Genomic DNA, 18,320 nt, shown 5'->3' on the forward strand with positions numbered 1-18,320 from the left:
TATTTCTCTTTAAAGCCAGCTTCTGTCTTCTAACTTTACATAATTTTGTTTAGATTATTAGGATATTCAACAGCTTTTTAAAAATACATTTATGTTCATAATGGATGTCTTTTTTAGTGTCATAGTTCAGACATACAGTCACCAACAGAAGGGTGGGCAACTGATACCAGCAGTTCTGCAAAACAGCAATTAAATAAACTGTTTGACTTTACTCCTGATACAAGACATACGGAATCAAACACAAACCTCAGTCTCTGAACAGGTACCTGAACACACCGTTTGCCTTGGCGAGAGGAACCCAGGGGTAGGAGATAGGGATATGTGGTTTTTAACCCTTTGGCGTTTTACTCAGTTACATAAGCCCTGGAGTAATGTGGATTCCACATATTTAAATAAAAGCTGTAGGAATAAAACCAGCTTTTTCCTCCTAGCTGAAAACTGCATCTGCATACATGGGCGGTATTCAGAAGTTAAAAGATACCCATGGCCACCTACTGACCAGCACCGCCACCGTGGTCTCTTACTTTTGCATGTCCCGTGATGGGCCACAGGACATTCCGACACTCGTCCCACCTGATCTTGTAGCAGCCTCGTCTTCCACTGACAGTGAGGAAGCTGAGACTCGGGAGATTGGTAATCTGCCTGAGGTCACACAGCTCATTTGATCGGCGCACACCGCAGTGCCTTTCTTTGCTTTTTTCCCTACGAGGTTCTAAACCAGTGGCACACACAGGACTTTCCCCTGGGCCTCTGTCCCCACCTGGCTGCCGTGAGATGAGCAGAGCTCAGAAGGGAGTGGGGGCGGTTGTCACCTCCTTTCGTTGTCTTGGGAGAGCTGGAAGGGGGTGTATCTAACCGAACACGTCAAACGGGGCTGCAGGAAGCAGGTATAAATGGTGCCACTGGAAAAGCACACGGACGGAAGAGTAAGCTTCCCAACGTCAGCTTTTGCGGTCGGAGGTAGTTCCCACCCCGTGTGACCTTGTCCCCAAGGTGTGGGACTCGATGCGGCGACTCATTGCACTTGATTCAGGTTTGACCACGCCACCTCCTCTGGGGCCTTTTCACAGACTTGGTTTTCTGCAGAACTCCAGTGATAGTCCAAGTGGAACATGACGTGCGTTTTTAAGGACTGACTAGTCGGAGACAAAGAAATAGCTTTGCCCAAGAAGAATCTCAGAACTCAGGCAAACAAACCCGAAGCCTAGAGTAAGTGCCCCGGAGGCCACAGTAGCTTAAGAACGTGCCACAACGTCAGAAGCTGCAGGCCCTTCAGCGTGGACACTTGCGCAGGGGAAGTGGGACTTCGTGCAGATTCAAGGACCGATGCTTTCCTTAACTGATGGAGACGAAAGCAGTCATTCTCTGGAAGAAGGAGAAAGCCACACAGCCTGTAAGGAAGGGAAACACGTTTTTATTAAACAGGACTCCATATGAAACTCCTGAGAATTTCTTAGTAAAGCTTAGATAAATATTTCATGTAACATCTTAAGATGCAATCATTTTTAGTAATTTTAGTGCTCTGATTTCTGTTTGTTTTCAGATTTGAAAAAGCAAACATTTCTTATGCTGATTTATATCTGGGAGCTGCCAATTGAGCTCCATTTCATAAGGCTTATCTTTATAAATAAATGAAGTGGGATAATAAGGAACAGCCCTGCGTACTTTTTTGTCAGTCTCTAGACAGAAGCAATAATAAGGAAAAGCTCTGGGTACTCATGTGTCTGTCTCTTCAGGCAGAAGCAATGTTATGAGACCCCGTTTTTCTCCCGTGACGTAAGCCACAGGAGAAACACCCCACCCCAGGTAACCCCTAATTCAGGCTGATCTTGGATCCAAACATCGTCTCTCCCTCCCCCTGCCTCTGGACTCTCTGGAAGCTTCTGCTCTGGGTTCCCCAGCAGAATAGGCAGAGCCTGCGCCCTCCAGCACACAGGGGCCTTCGCCTGGCGTTGGGACTCTCACCAACCCAAACTCTGGGTTCTCGGAGCTTTGTTAGCGTGCTGGTTTGGTGAAGTTAGAAGCATGCTTTTTCTTAGAAGCATGTCTTGATTTGGGGTGCCCTTTGTCTGGATGAGTATTTCATAGCTTATTCCACATTCTTGCCTGTATGTCGATGTCTCGCAGTCCTTTTGGATGCAGGGCATGTGCCAACTGCTCCTCCAGGCACTTCGAGGCCACTGTGGGCACAGACGTCCTTGCCCTCACGAGGGCTGCATTTTCGTGGGGAAGAGAGACGATAAGTGAGCCAAAAATAAAGTAAGGCGATGGCAGGTTACGAACAGTGCTGTGAGGAAAATGAGAAAGGAGGGTGGGTGGCGGCAGGCTGGGCGGGCAGGAAGGAAGGCAGGCCTGGAGGAGCCCATAGTGGAGGGGCCTCTCAGAGCCCCGGGAGCTACTGGAAGGCCCGGGGATGGACAGGGCAGAGACGGGAGGAAAGGACACGGGAAATGGGGTCGACAGGAAGCAGGCAGCGCCGCACTGCAGATGGTCCGGGACACTGTAGTCAGGCGTGTGTGCCATATATCCAGGCCCGGGGTGGGGGGGGAGGTCTTGAGGGGCTCTGCAAGGGAAGATGTGCTCTTGTTTCTCCTTGCACTCCCGAGAAGTCGGTCTGGCAGCTCTGTGGGGGCTGATCTTCAAAAGGAGCAGGCTAGACCGTGGGGCAGAGAGAGAGAGGCGCGAGACCATGGCCAGCCATTGTGGGGAAAGGAGACAGTGGCTGGTGCTGGCCTGCGTAGGTGTGGACATGGGGAAGAGGTGCTACATCTCCGAAGTAGAGCCCACGGGGTGTACCGTGGACGGATCACACACAGGGAATCGGGAGGGAGGGAGGGAGAGGAGGATGGCGTCAGTGGTCCTGTTGTGAGCCTTTGTGTGGGTGGTGGTGCCATCGATGGAGATGGGGAGACCACGGGCAGGATGGGTTTGTGGGCGGAAGTCATGCTCTGTTTGGGAACAGAATACACAGCAGCCCTGCCAGCCGTTTACAGCTCACCCACAAGGACAGCACACGAGTCAGGAGCGTGCAGGTCTGCGTGCCGGTTAGGAGTCAGGGGACTGTTATGTGCGGCACGCAGCTGCCATTGGCCTGGGCCTGAGAGAGGGGTGGGGTGTTGGAGTGCCACATGTCCCAGAGAGGAGGAGGCGAGCGATGCTCACCCTGAGGCAGCACGCACAAGGTGTCCATCCCAGCATGATGGAGAGTCGCTTTCTGTTAGGGACCTCATCTGTGAGGCACGTTAAGGGAACTTGCCTTTCCTCCTTCTCCTTTCCCTAGTTCAAGTCCGTGATCCCCTGGGTTCCAGGAACCTCTAATAAGAGTTCGTAGTGAGGGCCAGGGTAGCTCCAAAGTCCTCCACACTCAGCTTTGGTCTTCCAGTGTTTCTCCAGGGGAGCCTCACGGCACCAACCTTCTCCCCACCCTTCTTCCTTGCAAGTCCATGTCCATTTTTGTCACCTGCATTTATATATTTCCATTTATTTCCTACTTAGGTTTTATGGCAGGCACACAAAGAAACCCTCAAATGTCTCAATATGGACCTCAACAGACAGGACCATCCATGTCGCCTCATCCTTCTCCTGGAGGCCAGATGCATCCCGGAATCGGTAGCTTTCAGCAGAGTAACTCGGGTGGGACTTACGGTCCACAGCTGAGCCAGTATGGACCACAAGGTAACAAAAAAAGAGAGAAGAAAAAAGTTTTTCCAAATGCGTTGCATAGGTTGTAGAGATTTTGTTAATGTGTTCATTTGAGATCTGAATATTATAAACATCTCGTAAGATCCCGTTGTTGGTCACCTGACAGACACGTGAGGTTAGTGCAAACCCACGGCCCCTAGTTGCCCACAGTGACGGGAAGAGTAATTATAGTGACTCTTCATTAAAGCATCCGTGCATCAGACACCGCGGTAAGTGCTCTCACGCGTTGTTACTAAGAAAGGCGTAAATGCTTGTTTCTGTGTAAATGCTTTAAGACAGAGACACAAGCCTTGTCCTCAAAAGTTTCTTATTTAAAACTTGGGTTTGTTATGTCGAATCTGAGTTTCCCCTCCCTCTCTGGGGTAATTATCTTCACAGTAATGTGCCTGTTACTGAGGACGCCATCATCCCATTAAGTCTTCTCCCAGCTTTTCCTCAAAGAGCTAGAGCCAGTAAATGGTAGTTCTGATTTTCAGTTACCAGTCTTACTCTTAGAAGACGGGACAGAGCCTGAAAGAGACACGTCTTTCAAAGAGGGAAATTAGTCAAGAGTAGAAAAGTGAGCGGCGTCGTGCCCACATGCACTGTTTACGTCTGCCTTCCTGGAAGTCGAAACGTGTTTTGTCATGTACACGGAGAACCCTTTCATCAAGGTTTAACCCTGATGTGTGTGTTCCGAAGTCACTTTTGGCAACAAGGCATTTGAATTCAGCACCTTTTTGATATTTTGTTTATTTAACTTAGACATTAATGCATACTTTAGAGAGAGTGAGGTCATCTGGCACGATTCCCAGAGTTTCCCACTTCTGAAAATACCAGGAATACTCCTAACAAAGCTGATGCATCCCCATGAGGGACCTGTAGTAAAGTGTTTGCACCTCCACAGCAGAGTTGGGGCCACCGAGTTCAGCCTTGGTATTTCTCAGAGGCCTTTGCATTTGGTGGTCTCCGCTGAGTGGGCGCCCACAGGCCAGACGATTGTACAGGAGACCCAGACACCTTGTCGGCTCTTTACCTGCTGTTTCTCAGAAAGGCCATCCTGGCTGTTTGTAGTGCTTTGCAGTTTGAGAACTGAGTTGCCGTGTTTCTTTAACACTCTCTTTCCAGAGGAATTTAAGCCCCTTCCACACCACAGGTGCGGCACCATGTCCTCACCTTACACTTGGTTAGATTACATGCCACCTCTTCCTGTTGTTCGGAAAACTGTGCTGGAAGCCCCCAGCCTAGCGCTTTGCTCGGGCCGCTCCCCGCCTCTGTTCTCGCGTGGAGTCAGAGTGCTAGACTCCCTGCCTGCCGCGTCGTACGTGATTCCCCGCCCCCTCCCCCTTCCTCACCCCAGGGGCCCCTCGGGATTTACGTCCCCCTTGTCAGGACCCTGAATCGCTCAGCTGTGAGAGGGCTGCCGCCCCTGCGCCCTCGCTCTGCGCAGTGGCTGTCTTCATAACTGGGTTTCTTTGGCTGTCATGAAAAGAAGAAAACTTAAAGTTGGAAGGCACATTATAAATTGTGAGAGGCCCAGAGAAGTGGGGGCTTTTGCTCAGAATGTAACTGGAGACAAGTTCGGAGCCTTGTTTCCAGAATGAGGCGGGGGTGGCTAGCTGAAGGTCTAGGACTTGACTGTTAACTCTCTCGGGGCTTTATGGAACTTCCCGTCGGTCTCCCCACTCGTCACTAACCCACTCTAGGGGAAGGAGGACTTACCTGGTACGTCCTCGTTTAAGAGCACAGGGCTCATCCCAGCTGCCACGTCCTTGGATAGTTGCTTACTCTGTGGAAATTAACTTTTCCTGGAGAAAATGAGATGATACAACCTTAGAAGTTGCTTCTGATTCTATGTCGAGTCTGAATTTTGCCTCAGCTTTGGAGCCTCTGATACAAACGGAGCCCGGGGCATCTGCCGGACCACCTTCAGGTTCAGAGTGGAAAGGGCGTCCGTTCTGAGGTTCTTCTGGGGCGGACACACTGAGTTAACGTTGGTAGTAGAAACAACTTCACGTGAGAACGACAGTCCCCATACTTGTGCTTTCCGACGCTGAAAGACAGTGTCTGTGTGTCTGCACACTGGGTTCTCCCCTTTCCCCAGGTGACATCCGGCCGTCCCCAGCGAGGTGCAGGGCCCACAGGCCTCCAGTGCCCCGCTGCAGTCAGAACCGCCCACCTCTCCTCCTCGCCTGGGGTCTCCTCAGCAAGGAGACCCTCATTCCCCTAAATGACAGGCAGTCGCGCTCGGAACATGCACAGTCAAGTCCATAAACGACCTTACCTTTGCGTTTCTCTCTTTGTTGATCTTTTTGAACAGGGTCCCAAGGTGAAGTGTGTGTCCCTCATTTCTTTTAACTACCCGAATCATTGGGAAAACATTCAGCTTGCATCTCTGTGGTGTACGTCTCAGATTCAGTGGTCCGGGCCCCATCTCTATTTCTGTCACTAACTACATGACTGTCTTCTGGTTTGGTTTGGCTTTTAAGTGCTCTTGGGGGGCCGATGGGAAATACTGTACAATGTCTTTTTCTACCTATTTTATTGTCAGGAGTAGCTTCTCCAAAACTGCTCTTAGTGATAACAACCAACATTTATCAGATGTCACTATGTCCTGGGCCCTGTTCTAAGTGGTTTTCAGAAATTAGGTCCTTTATCCTCACATGCTGTTATTTATTACTCACTCCACTTGACAGATGAAGAAACTGAGGCACACAACAGATAAACAACTTCACCAAGATACACGGCAGTCATGCCAGAATTCAGACGAGATCGGGCATGTTCAGGGTGGTATGGCCGTAGACTCGTGCCAGAACTCAAATTCGAGTAAACTCACCCATTCTTATTCACAGAAAGCCCATGGCAGTAACTCCATTTTACGAGTGAGCGGGTTAAGGAAGTTGCCTGTGACCCCGCGGCTGGTACGTGCAGAGCCAGGGTTCAGGTGGGTCGTCCTCCCTGCCTTAGGTGTGCCCTCCCCACAGGCTGCTTTGTTCGCTGTGCCAGCTGTGACACGAGACAGACTGTTTGCCTTTAAGAAGCAAGGGACAACATTGTGGAAATACATCAGCAATTCTAGAGATTAAGGAGAAAATTCCTATGAAGTTAGGGAGGGAAATTTTTTATTAATATATAATGTAATTATATTACATTAATAAAGTGTATATTAATGCTGTAAAATCCAAATTATTAAGTATACAAATGGGATCAAGCCAGTATAAGTGTGTAAAATGTCTGATTGCATATATTTCATGGAGTAGCATTTTTCTACCTACCTACAAGCACATTCAGTAACTACTCCTAGGAGGCGTGTGCAGGCGAGCTGCGGGACTTCCTTTAGCGGGTAGGAAGTGCTGTGTCCTCCATGTGCTCCTACTGACAGACAGGGTCGCGTGGGAAGACGGGAGGCGGACTCAGTTTCAGGAGACTGTCCCAGATGTTTGTGTGGACTCTGGAACAGTCAGCCACACTGGCTCTCTGCATACACTTTTTGCACATTTGTCACTAATTGTGAAAGCTGAAGGTCTGGCCCTGGTGCTGCCTTGGGTGACAGAGACTGAATCTGCGCCCTGGTGCCCTCGCTCGCCGGCAGGGCCTGGGCCGCCTCGCTGGGCCGCAGCCTGGCCCGCTGCCTCAGTTTGTGTAACGTGTGCCCTAGGAAGCAGAGAACTCACAAGTGGGTGAGTCCGGTGGGCCTTTTATTTCTAAATTACATGGTAGAAGATGTTTTTCAGACGGGTTCAAGGCTTTTTCTCTAAAGTAAATTAGGTGTCATCTGAAGTCTTCCTTCTCCCTTTATTAAAATAGGCTTCTCTTAGATTCAGCAGAGGCAAACTCTAAATGATACTGCTTTTGAGATGACCGCAGTTCCGATTTCACAGCAATAATCACACAGCTGTTTCGGTTCCAGAGGAACAATGTACCAGTGTCACTAGTCGGCGACTCAGCAGCTATTGGAGAATCCCTCATAGGCCCGTGACAACCTCGGTGTCACCGTGACCCAGGACTCCTGTCTCGGCTCCTGCAAGCCCAGGGCCTCAGTCTTGTCACTGAATGAAGTTGAATTCAGCCTCCGCCTCCAGCCGAGGTGTGTCTGCCCCCACAGTTGCGTCCCCAAAGGCCGGCGCAGTTCGCTCCCTCCTGGGCTTACTCTTTTTCTCTCTTGAAACGGGTTGTAAGACGCTGGATGTGTTTACAGCTCCCTCCTTCCTTAACCGTGTTTGATGGTAAAGTGGTGGGCGGAAGTAGTCATTCCGCATTCTGTGCCGCCCTGTTGTTAGGGACGCATTCCGAATATCGTACTAATGTGAGAGAGAGAGCAAATTGAAGCCGCCGTTTTATAGCTAAAGGCAGTTAATGCAGTCTTCTTTTAAGGATGAATTTTTCTTAACAGACTGGTAATTGTCATGACTTTATCAAAGCCGAGGGATTAGGAAAGAAAGGAAAATTTAAAGTGTAAGTCAACTTAAAATGTTAGAAAGATAGGAAAAGTAAAAACATAAAACAACTTTGAATTTTGACTAGTAAAGCTGACTATTATCAGTAGTTACATTATATTGCCAATTGAAGTCAAAGCACCCCCTGCCCTTGCCCAGGCCTGAGCGCACAGCTTTGGCGGTGGCTCCAGTGGCCTTTTACCGCCACTCCAGGTCTGAGTCCTGAAGTCCTGGGCAGCAACCTGGGAGCAGCGGGCGTGGACATGTGGCTAGGCGTCGGAGCAGGACGTCTGTACCTGGAACTCGCAGCTCTGCCATCTTTCAAATGTCTGTTTCCAAAGAAAGGGTCTGTGGAATCACAGCTCACTGACTGAGAGTGGTACCCAGTGTGCTGTCGGAAGGGGCCCCGGGCCATCAGGCGAAGCAGGTCAGAGCTCTCCCTGCAGGGGGCGCCATTCCCACACTGGCTCTGCGGGCCAGGAGGCAGGACACCACCAGTCAGAGCCGGGAGGGTGCAGGCGCTCACGCAGTGTGTGACCTTGCAACCCTGGGACCCCTTCGTTCTTACTATAGAGATTCTACAGTTTTGTACTAAGTGTGGCTGTTAAGGTAACACCTGATCCCACTTGTTTTGTTGGTGCTTTTTCTCATGTCCTGAGAAGTACGTTGGCATATCTGCGTCATGAAAGTAAAACTTGGCATATGACACACTATATGGTAAAAGGGTAATTTCACTGATTAGAAAGTTATTAATGTTGGAATAGTTTGTGTCTCTTCCATGGCATTCTACCCATTGTCCATGGCCAACATACCGTTGTTCCCCCACAGTGACCACATGAAATAGAGAATCTTGTGTTTTTACCCTTTTTACAGATGAGGAAACTGACCTTTGGAGTGACAGTTAGCTTAGCTTTCTGGGGGTCACATAGGCAGCAACAGGTCACACTCCTGTCCCTTGGGACCCCGCGCTCTCTTGTCCACTCACTCCACTCACTCTCCATCTCACAGATGTCAGATACTGGCACCTGACTGGGCACCCCTGTCCCCCGGGCCCGTGGGTGCCATCGGCCTCAGTGTTGGCGGTGTCTGCGGAGAGCCGCTCCTTCGGCCAGAGAGGTGCCCGCCTGCACACCACCTGTCGCCTTCGGAGGGACGCCTTCCCTCCCGCTGTGAATAAGACCCCCTGCTTCATTTCTCTTCGAAGGGCTCAGCACCCTCTGACACTTCGTCTCGAGCTGCTTCCTTGCGTCTCTGATGCCCACCAGAGCACAAGCCCCTCGCCCCTGCTCACTAGTGAGTCCCCAGCCATCACACAGAGGTGGCGTGTCCGAGGGCCTTGAGAACGGTTTCCTCAGCCGGCAGAGAGAGAGCAGAGCGCGGGCCGGGACCCGCTCCACCTTCTCCACCCTGCCTTGGTGCTCAGTGGGGTCCGGGTTGACTAAATGCTTAAGAACTATCTTTGGGGAGTGAAACTGGGGATCATTTGTTTTCTGTTTCTCTCTGCGCCTCTATATCATCTGCATTGAGCTTGTGTTACTGTATAACTAAATTTTTAAAGGAATTAACTTTTATGACATACATACAAAAAAACACTACCAAAAGTGAAGTGCTGAAATCAAGCTGTAAGGTAATGGGTCTTTCCTCCTCTTTTATAAGCTTTGTGTAGTATTGTTAGTACTCTTGCATTTTTATTGAAGCCTTTTTAAAAATGCATGTTGACCTGAGAAGAACGTGGTTCCTTATATGTCAATTCAAAAAACAAATTATCTCTATTTCTACAAGTAGTGGCATTTAGTGCCTTACTTGGGGTGAGTGAGCTCTCATTTTGAGCCTGCATTCGTGGGCCTCCTAACTGCTTGTCAGCTTTCCTCCTAAAGCGACGCCTCGAGCAGCACTGTGTGGCCCGCCTGGGCGGGGCAGGGGGGTTGGCGGGGAGGTGGAGTCGGAAGGTTTTTGAAATACGACTTTTGTTTTTCCACAAGATGGGTCTTACTTAAATATGGTAACCTGTGAAAAATACTCAAAATCATTCCTCATTAAGGAAATAAAAATCAAAGCCACCGTGGCAGTCACTACATACCTATTGGAATGGCTAATTTTTTTTATTGGCAATATCAAGGACATAGGGCAATTAGAATTCTCACACATTTTTTGATGGGGTCTCTTATGAAGTTAAACTTGTGCTTACCATACAGCCCAGCACTTGAATTGCTAGGGTTTTTTTCAAGAGAAACGAAACATGTCCACACAAAGACCTGTGTGCAAATGTTAGCAGCTTTATTCACAATTGCTGAAAACTGGAAACAACCCAAGTGTCCACAGAACGGGGTACTACTCAGCAACAAAAGGGAACAAACTACTGACGTGCAACAATGTGGCTGAATTTCAAAAGCATGGCTCTAAGTGAAAGGAGCCAGACACAAAAGCCTGCAAATGGACGACTCTATTTATATGACACTGTGGAGAAGGCAGAACCGCGGGAGCGGATCAGTGGTGCCAAGGATGGGAATGAGATTGACCACAAAATAGCAACTGTTTGTCATGATAGAAATATCCCGTGTCTTGCCGATGCTGGTGGTTGTAGGGTTTCGTGTGGTGGTTATTATATGTAAGTTCTAACTCAGTAAACCTGACTTCAAGTAATATTGAATAGTATATGGCCATAAAAAAAGTAGTGAAGATCTTTGGCTACAAAACACAACAAATGCATATTTAGCTCTAGATCACAAATATATTTGTGGTATGTAGCTAATTATCCGTTCATTCTTTCTCACCCAGAGTAAAGTGTCTATTTTATGGTTTCAATGGCATTTTTACCCTCCCCAGCAAAGGGGACTAATACAGAACCTTTCGGTGTTCACAAGCAATTGCTGAGTGATTGAAACTGAGAAGCAAAATTCCCTGAGCGAGTGGGAACATTTAATAGTTCAGTGAAAGCAGTAAGCTTGGAATATGGATAGTGCAATAAGTAGCAAATTTAAATATTCTGGAGTCAGGTGTAGACTTATCTGTGGTCCTCCCGAAACAATGATGGTGACTTGAGTCAGGTCCAGCCCCTGCTTCATCTCTCTGGTGCTTGAATCTGACTCCTGGTGGGCTGGAATCGGAATTCACTGGGTGACCAATTTTCCGAAGCTGGTGTGCCAAGATGAACCCACTTGAAAACTGTGGGCTCTCGGACTTGGCTGTGAGACCCGTCCAGCTGAGGTGGGCTGGCCCGGCATCTGCTGCCTGCATTGTGCTTAATGCTGGATCCATCTGTTTTCTGTCGGGGCTCGTGCCAACAAATTACTAATCTATTAGAGAAACATGGAAATAAGATTGCACTTCTCAGTCCTGGCTTTTCCTCTCATGTTTTGCTTGGCTTACGTATTTGAGTTTTGTTTATCTGGGGGAGAAAGATACGTTATCAAGTAGCAAAGAGTGGGGGCATGGAGCATTTTTCCCTCCTTGCCCCATGTTTTCAAGAGATTATGAGGAAAAGATCCCATTAGTGGTTGTTGATAATGTGACTTGTTGAGGATGGTGATAGAGCCTACCATTTATCAGGTAACTGTACCGGTCACTTTCTGCCTCTCCCCGTTATCATCATTACTTCACAGGCGGCCAAACTGATGGTCGGGAAGGCTCAGTAGTGTGTCCAGGGTCGTGCCACTGGGAAGGGTCGGAACCAGCCTCCACCCCCCGGTTTCCGGAGCCCGTGCTTTAGTCTCAGCTGCCTCGGGAACCGTTTATCTGAAGCCTTAGAAACCATCTTTGTCTGGGCACATGAGCTCCACGGGGAAAGCCTCTTACTTTTCAAGGAGGCTGAGCATCTCGGTTGTTTCTTTCCTGTGCTCACTAAAATGCAGCCACTGACTGCCAGTCACACCGGAGGTGCCAGCCCACAGGGTGATGGCGCTTCTCAGTCCCAGCTGCGGGCGGAGCTCCGTGGAGTCGGGCAGCCTCTTCTCCAGCGAAACTGTGTGTGGGCCTCATCCGCAGTGGCCGGGTCTGAACGCCTGTTTTCTAAATCAAGATTAAAGTGTTCTTTCGTTTTCTTCGAAAGCAAAGAGTTGCACATGTTTTCACTGCATAAAGTTTCTTACCAAATGAGTCACTAAATGGGCATCTGGGGAGGGTGGAAACTAGCTACCAAGTAATAGTGTGAATATGTGAATTAATTTCATCTGCATTCAAACTGTGAGTGAGTTTATGAATTTTTAATAAAAGCAAGAGGCAGAGAGGAGCACTGGATTGCACTGGTGCCGTCAGGTAACATGGAAGTCGGGCGTGCGAGGTCAGGAGGAGGAGGACAGGTCCTCCTCGTGCTCACAAGGGCGGGTTCTGGCTCCCAGTGCATCGAGCCCGCGGGCCGAGGCAGGACGCGCCTCCCGCCCCTGCCCTGTGACCCTCCCCACGGGGGCACGCTGAAAACGCCCTTCCTGCCGAGATGGTGACAGGCAAACAGACCTTGTGTGTGGTCCTGTGGGATGAGAGATTCAGAAGCAACTTAAGAACTTTTTAGAAAGAATGTTGAAGTTTATAAACAGTGAACATTTTTACCTTTTACTTGAAACAATATAAGTTTTATTATTTCTGCAAAGGCAGGATAGGGTTTCTTCATGAAAATGCAGTTAAAGTTGAGGAGCCGGTGGCCCGGAGATAATTTGTGTCGAACTTGTCCTATCCCATCCCTCTATTTTCCAGTCACTAACATGGCCTGTGCCTCGCTCTGCTGTCCCTCCTGTGCTGGCTCTAAAAAGTCGCTTTCTGTGCTGGTGGAGCACTTTCATAGCTTGTTCCGTGATCAGTCTACATCAGGAATCAGCAGATTGTGGCCCCCTTTGGCCTGCCACCTGTGTTTGTAAATAAAGTTTTATTGGAACACAGGTAGTCACATTTGCATATACATCGCATCACCTCTGGCCACATCGGAACTGCAGTGGCAGCCTAGCTTGGACAGAGACCATCTGCCCCACCAGCCTCCTCAGCCCTTAGCCCGTGGTCTGCAGGGACGGTGACCTTTGTGCCATCTGCAGTGAGTAGTATGCCTTCACAGACGACCAAATACAGTGCACGTGATGTACCTGACAAAGAGCAAGCAGCCAGTCAGCGTTGAAAAGCCGGCAGCTTTCTTGCAGATTTCCGGGGGATGCAGCTTCCTGTGTGTGGACCTAGGAGCACCAGTTTCGTGACCGTGAAGTGACTATCACTGCAGCGTGTTTTTCCCTTAAGCACTGGGGCGGGCCGTGCAGGGCCGCACACCCTGACTCCGATCCGAGCTCAAGGGCTGCCGGGCTGGGAGAGCCCGGCTCCTCCACTTACAGCCACATGGCCTCGGGCTCCTCAGCTCTGGAATGAGGCTGGTAATAACAGGGCCTTCTCATGCCTCGTGGAAGGATTCAATGAGCTAATACAAAGAACTTGGGGTTGAATTTAGCAGATAGTTAACACCCAGTATCTGCTTTTGTTGCTGTCACCAATCCGACAAGAGAAGCCCCTCGTCCCCAGAGTGAGCCCAGGCCTCGGAAGCCTGGGGCACAGGGCCCTGCAGCGTGCGCCTCCCCGTGCTCTCCCATCCGTGCCCTCCCATCCTCTGCCTTCCTCACTGCCCAGCAGTAAACCCCCGCCTTACATTACACCACTTCCCCCCAGCAACTCCCCAGGCAGTCCACGCTAGAGAGCACCATCTTGTTTTACAGAGAAGAGAAGGAGACAATTCCAACAACTCACCTGAGGGCTGCTGTCAGGACAGACAGAGCCGTCACTGGGCGCCAGCTCGCCCGGCCCCAGGCCCAGCTCCACCGCCCCGGAGACCCCCGACCCCACCCCAGCAGACCTTCTCTTGGCTCTCCTGCTCGTCACAGCGCCTTGTCTTTGTGTGACTTCAGTCTTTTTTCTTGCCTCACCCCTGCTACTCTGCCTCGTGCCGCACACTCACACACAAGGGGCGAGCCAAAATGCCCATTACATTTTTAACATGCGACACCTCTAGTGTTGCTTAGTTGTCTTTATCATTCGAAACAATTTTGTTTGTGTTATGACAGCTGTCACATCAGCTGTGTTTTTTAAAAAACTTAGCAAAATTGGTGAATTTTTGCGCAGTCATTTTAATATTGAAGATGAAAGAAAATAAAGAACATTTTTGGTGTATTGGGCTTTATTATTTCAAGAAAGGTAAACACTCACCTGAAACAAATAAAGATTTGTGCCATGTATAGGGAAGGTGCTGTGACTGGTCAAATGTGTCAGAAGTGGTTTGTGAGGTTTCTTGGTCCTGTTGATATTTTGGCCAATAACCCTTTGCTGTGGGGCTGTCTCATGCACTAGAAGGTGTTCAGCAGCACCCTGGCCTCTACCCACTAAGAACCAATAGCTGGAGAGAGCTGACATATTCAGAATACCCAAATCAGTCGAGTTATTAGTGAAAATGAAAAATGTACCTTTTATTTTGTGGGAACAAAATCATGGGGTCCGTGGCGGCACAATGAATACATGGTGAGCTGCTCGAGGACAGGACTTGGGTCGCATCCCTCTCCACGCCCCTGCGCCTCGGACAGCCGTGCCGTGCGATGCAAGCAAGGAGTTTCCTCCCGAAAGCACCAAGAACTAACTGAGAAACATGCTGACCCTTGTTCTGCAGACACTTGTCTCTCTGCGTGGGTGTCATTTCAGCGGTCGTTTGTCGGAAGGAAGCACGTTTTATCGGTCAGTTGCATGGATTTGGGCCTTTTGTCTTGAACGGGAATCCTAAGCTACTGGCTGTTGGGTTTTTCATTTGTGAATGGAATCGTGGCCGTGTCTGTATTTCACGTGGCTTTCGGAGAGTGGAGGGAGACCAGTGATGCAGAGCGCTTGCCCCAGGGTCTCGTGTGCAGCAGGGGCTGGAGTGGCGTTAGTGTGCCTTTCACTGACTTGAGTTCCGTGAACGTACACTCAACCAGAGAGAAAGGTGCGGCAGGAGAGAGGAAGCCGCACTGCTGGCGTGGTCCCGACCACGGCCACTGCTCTTGGAGTCCACCTGCGTGTGCCCCCGTGTAAGCGGGAGGCTATGCGTGGGCATGTGGTCGTAGCTCCTCCTCCCGGGGCCTGCCTGCTTCCCAGGTGCCGCATCTCACTGCACCGAGTGCCACGCCAGTGCTTGAAGGTACCTTGTAGAACATGGTGCCGAGCATAAGCCATCCACTTTTCTGGTGCTCAAGCCAAAAAAAAATGTTCCCAGCACCAGAGGAAAACGGCTGTGCGACACTAATGTTGAGTTTCTACAGGACTCCTCCGACGCAGCTTTGGAGGCTGGGTTTGACCATCTGCGCAGTTCCTCGTCTCTCTGCACCCCCATCATCACTGTCACGTGGTCGTGCAGCCGACACAGTGGGGACTGGAGTGAGGATGAGGTGTGAGGTGTAAGGATGGGATGTGTAGAATGTTGAGGCAGCACGTGGTTCTAGCATCCCCTGCCCGTTGGTAAATGTGTACGTGATTAGCCTGGGTCCCCATCCCACCCCCAGGCCACGCTGTCCTGTGTGGCTCTCTGCTTTGGGCCTGTGCAGAAAGCCCGGGTTTAGACTGCCGGCCTCACCAGCACCAACAGGGTGGGGAGAAGTTAATAAGAATAATGACTGTTATTCTGTGTAGATCGCATTGTTAGACAAAAAGTAGTTCCAGTGAATGTTTTCTGAGTGTTTTCACGAGTCCAGGTGATAAGTAAAAGGCCTTAATTTGTGTTTGCTTTTTATTTAGGTAACTACTCCAGACCCCCAACATATAGTGGGGTGCCCAGTGCAAGCTACAGTGGCCCAGGGCCTGGCGTGGGCATCAATGCCAACAACCAGATGCATGGACCAGGGCCAGGCCAGCCATGTGGCGCTGTGCCCCTGGGACGAATGCCATCAGCTGGGATGCAGAACAGACCGTTTCCTGGAAATATGAGCAGCATGACCCCCAGTTCTCCTGGCATGTCTCAGCAGGGCGGGCCAGGAATGGGGCCACCAATGCCAACCGTGAACCGTAAGGCACAGGAGGCAGCTGCCGCAGTGATGCAGGCCGCTGCAAACTCAGCACAAAGCAGGTATGCCATCGGGCGGGCGGTCTGGGTGTGGACATGTAGCGCATGCCAGGCACAGGCATGGTCCTGGGTCACGGGGCAGGGGGGAGCAGTACAGTGTCACTGGACTTGGCTGTAAGGAAACGACAGGCTAGCTCTCTGAGACACTGATAAGGACCTGAAGGGGGGGGGGAGTCAGCAGTTTGCCAGGGCTGTGGGTAGAGCAGGGCCAGCACCAGAGCCAGTGGCGAAGGCAGCATCTGCGTGGCTCCCTTTAGAACAGCGAGTCTCCAGCCCATGAGTAGTTAGACTCCAAACCACTGAAAAAAGGACCCCTCTTCCTGCCTTACCATCCAACTCTTACGAAATAGAAACTGTGTATATGCACATATGTGTACTGTGTGTGTTTGTCTAAGTGTACATGTGTGAGATTTCTAGACGTCCTCCCCCTGTTTTATCTTTCTGGGTGCTTCTGTTTGTGCCCCCGTGGAAATGTGCTCACGAAAGCAGCGACACTTCAGAAAGTTTAATAGATCTGAAAGGGTTTATCCTCAATTACTTGCTTTTAATCCTGATTTTAACATTAATTCTTGAGAAAATACTTGACCTGTATGAAAGTAACATACTGAATTTTAAAATTGTGAGGCCAAAGTGAATGTTTTCAAAGAAGCACATATAAATATGTTTCATGTTTAACATACATTAAAACTCATTTTAAAACAAAGCAAATTGAAAGATGTGTATGAAAACAGGGTCTTCTGAACAGAGAAAAGGCAGAAGGTTCTGATTTTGTTCCAAATGGGAATAAGTGTGTGTGTGTGTGTGTGTGTGTGTATGTGTATGTGTTTAAACGTGTCCCTTTGTTACTTTTCCTCTGAAGCTACTGTTTTGGGAGTGTTAGGGGTCCCTCCAGTCTCACTGTTTCCTCTGAGTAATAAAAAAGTTCATTGGGAATCAGAAGGAAAATCACTCATTCTCTCTTCCTCTCGCCATCTCTCTCCTCCCCGTCTCCGCACCTCTCTCTCATCCACGTGACATTACCATCTTCTGAAGCCCAGCAGACACCGCTAAACCGACCCTGTACAGACTTCAGGGGCCGCTGTAATGAACCTGTCTGTGAGGACTGGTTTGACTGGTCCAACTGAAGCTCTAATTTATGTTTAAATGAATTGTCTGTGGTTGCAACTCATAAAGCACATCTTATTTTCTGTTTAAGTAGAAAGCACTTGATTAAATTTGAGGTGAAGCCTTGGATCATGATCTGGGAAGGAGATAACCATAGGGACGTTGATTAAAAAGTTTTGCTAGGCTCCCTTTCTGAATCGGTTTACATATCATTTTTGTGTCAATATCCTGCCCTGCATTTCCATTTTCCATTTGTAACTAGGAGACCATTTCCAAGCGAGCTCTCCAGGAGTTTAAATGGGGACTGTGTTTTGTGGCTCTGACCAAAATTGGAGCTGTCCCTCAGAACTGGGAGCTGAGATTAGATCTGAGACTCTCAACTCTGCTCTCTCCTTTGCTCTGTCCCCCCCCGCCCCCCGCCTTTAAAGGAATGTGCCCCATTCCACTGCCCTAGCTGCATGGTACAGAGGATTCAGCCCCATTCCACTGCCCTCCACACCTACATGTGGAAGATGACGATGGACGGGGGTATTCGAACTTGTCTACAGAACAAACCCAAAGAAGTTGTTCTTCTGTTCTGCTTTAGGCCACCATACGTTAGGTCGCCTGCTTATCCCAGCCAGTCTGGGGCTGGCGGACGCCCCATGTTTTCTCCCCAGCACCCCAACTATGGCAACTCTCAGGCTCCCATGATGCACCCGCCTGACCAGTACGGGTAGGTAGCAACAGCCCTGACTCGCTGGGGACCTGGGCCTTTTTTTAGAACTGTTAATGAACGTGCCATGTGGCTGCAAAATAACACCCAGAATAAGAGAGTGAAAGACCTAAAAGAAACTCCATCTCAGAGGGGGTTGTGTTTTGTTTATTTGTCTCTTTTCGTTTGTTTCGGGTGGTGGTTTGTTTTGTCCTGTGTTGTTCTCATCCACGGCACGGCAGTTTGGTAGCAGCCTGCATGCACCCCCAGGCCTGTCTGCATGGCTTCCAGCTCGGCCCCTTCCCCTCTGCCTGCGAGGACCCCAGGCTGGGTCTGCCTAAGAGTGACCGTCATTCCC

The 18,320-nt window shown here is 49.7% G+C and overlaps 1 protein-coding gene across 6 annotated transcripts in view; it reads left to right on the forward strand.

Annotated features, from left to right (window-relative positions):
* ARID1B (AT-rich interaction domain 1B) overlaps positions 1-18,320 on the forward strand; it is a 394,749-nt gene that overhangs the window by 321,337 nt on the left and 55,092 nt on the right. For 4 of the 6 annotated variants that reach the window (XM_037053930.1, XM_037054196.1, XM_037054015.1 and 1 more), the window contains 3 exons: positions 3,496-3,675; positions 15,840-16,167; positions 17,855-17,983. In XM_037053930.1, coding sequence (XP_036909825.1) covers positions 3,496-3,675; positions 15,840-16,167; positions 17,855-17,983 — 637 coding nt within the window. The remainder of the gene's footprint in view (positions 1-3,495; positions 3,676-15,839; positions 16,168-17,854; positions 17,984-18,320) is intronic. The other 2 variants (XM_037054108.1, XM_037054274.1) reach the window with 2 other exon arrangements.

This window comes from Sturnira hondurensis, unplaced genomic scaffold (assembly GCF_014824575.4).
Source record: "Sturnira hondurensis isolate 20B ecotype Veracruz unplaced genomic scaffold, ASM1482457v3 Scaffold0000167, whole genome shotgun sequence".
Lineage (NCBI taxonomy): Eukaryota > Metazoa > Chordata > Mammalia > Chiroptera > Phyllostomidae > Sturnira > Sturnira hondurensis.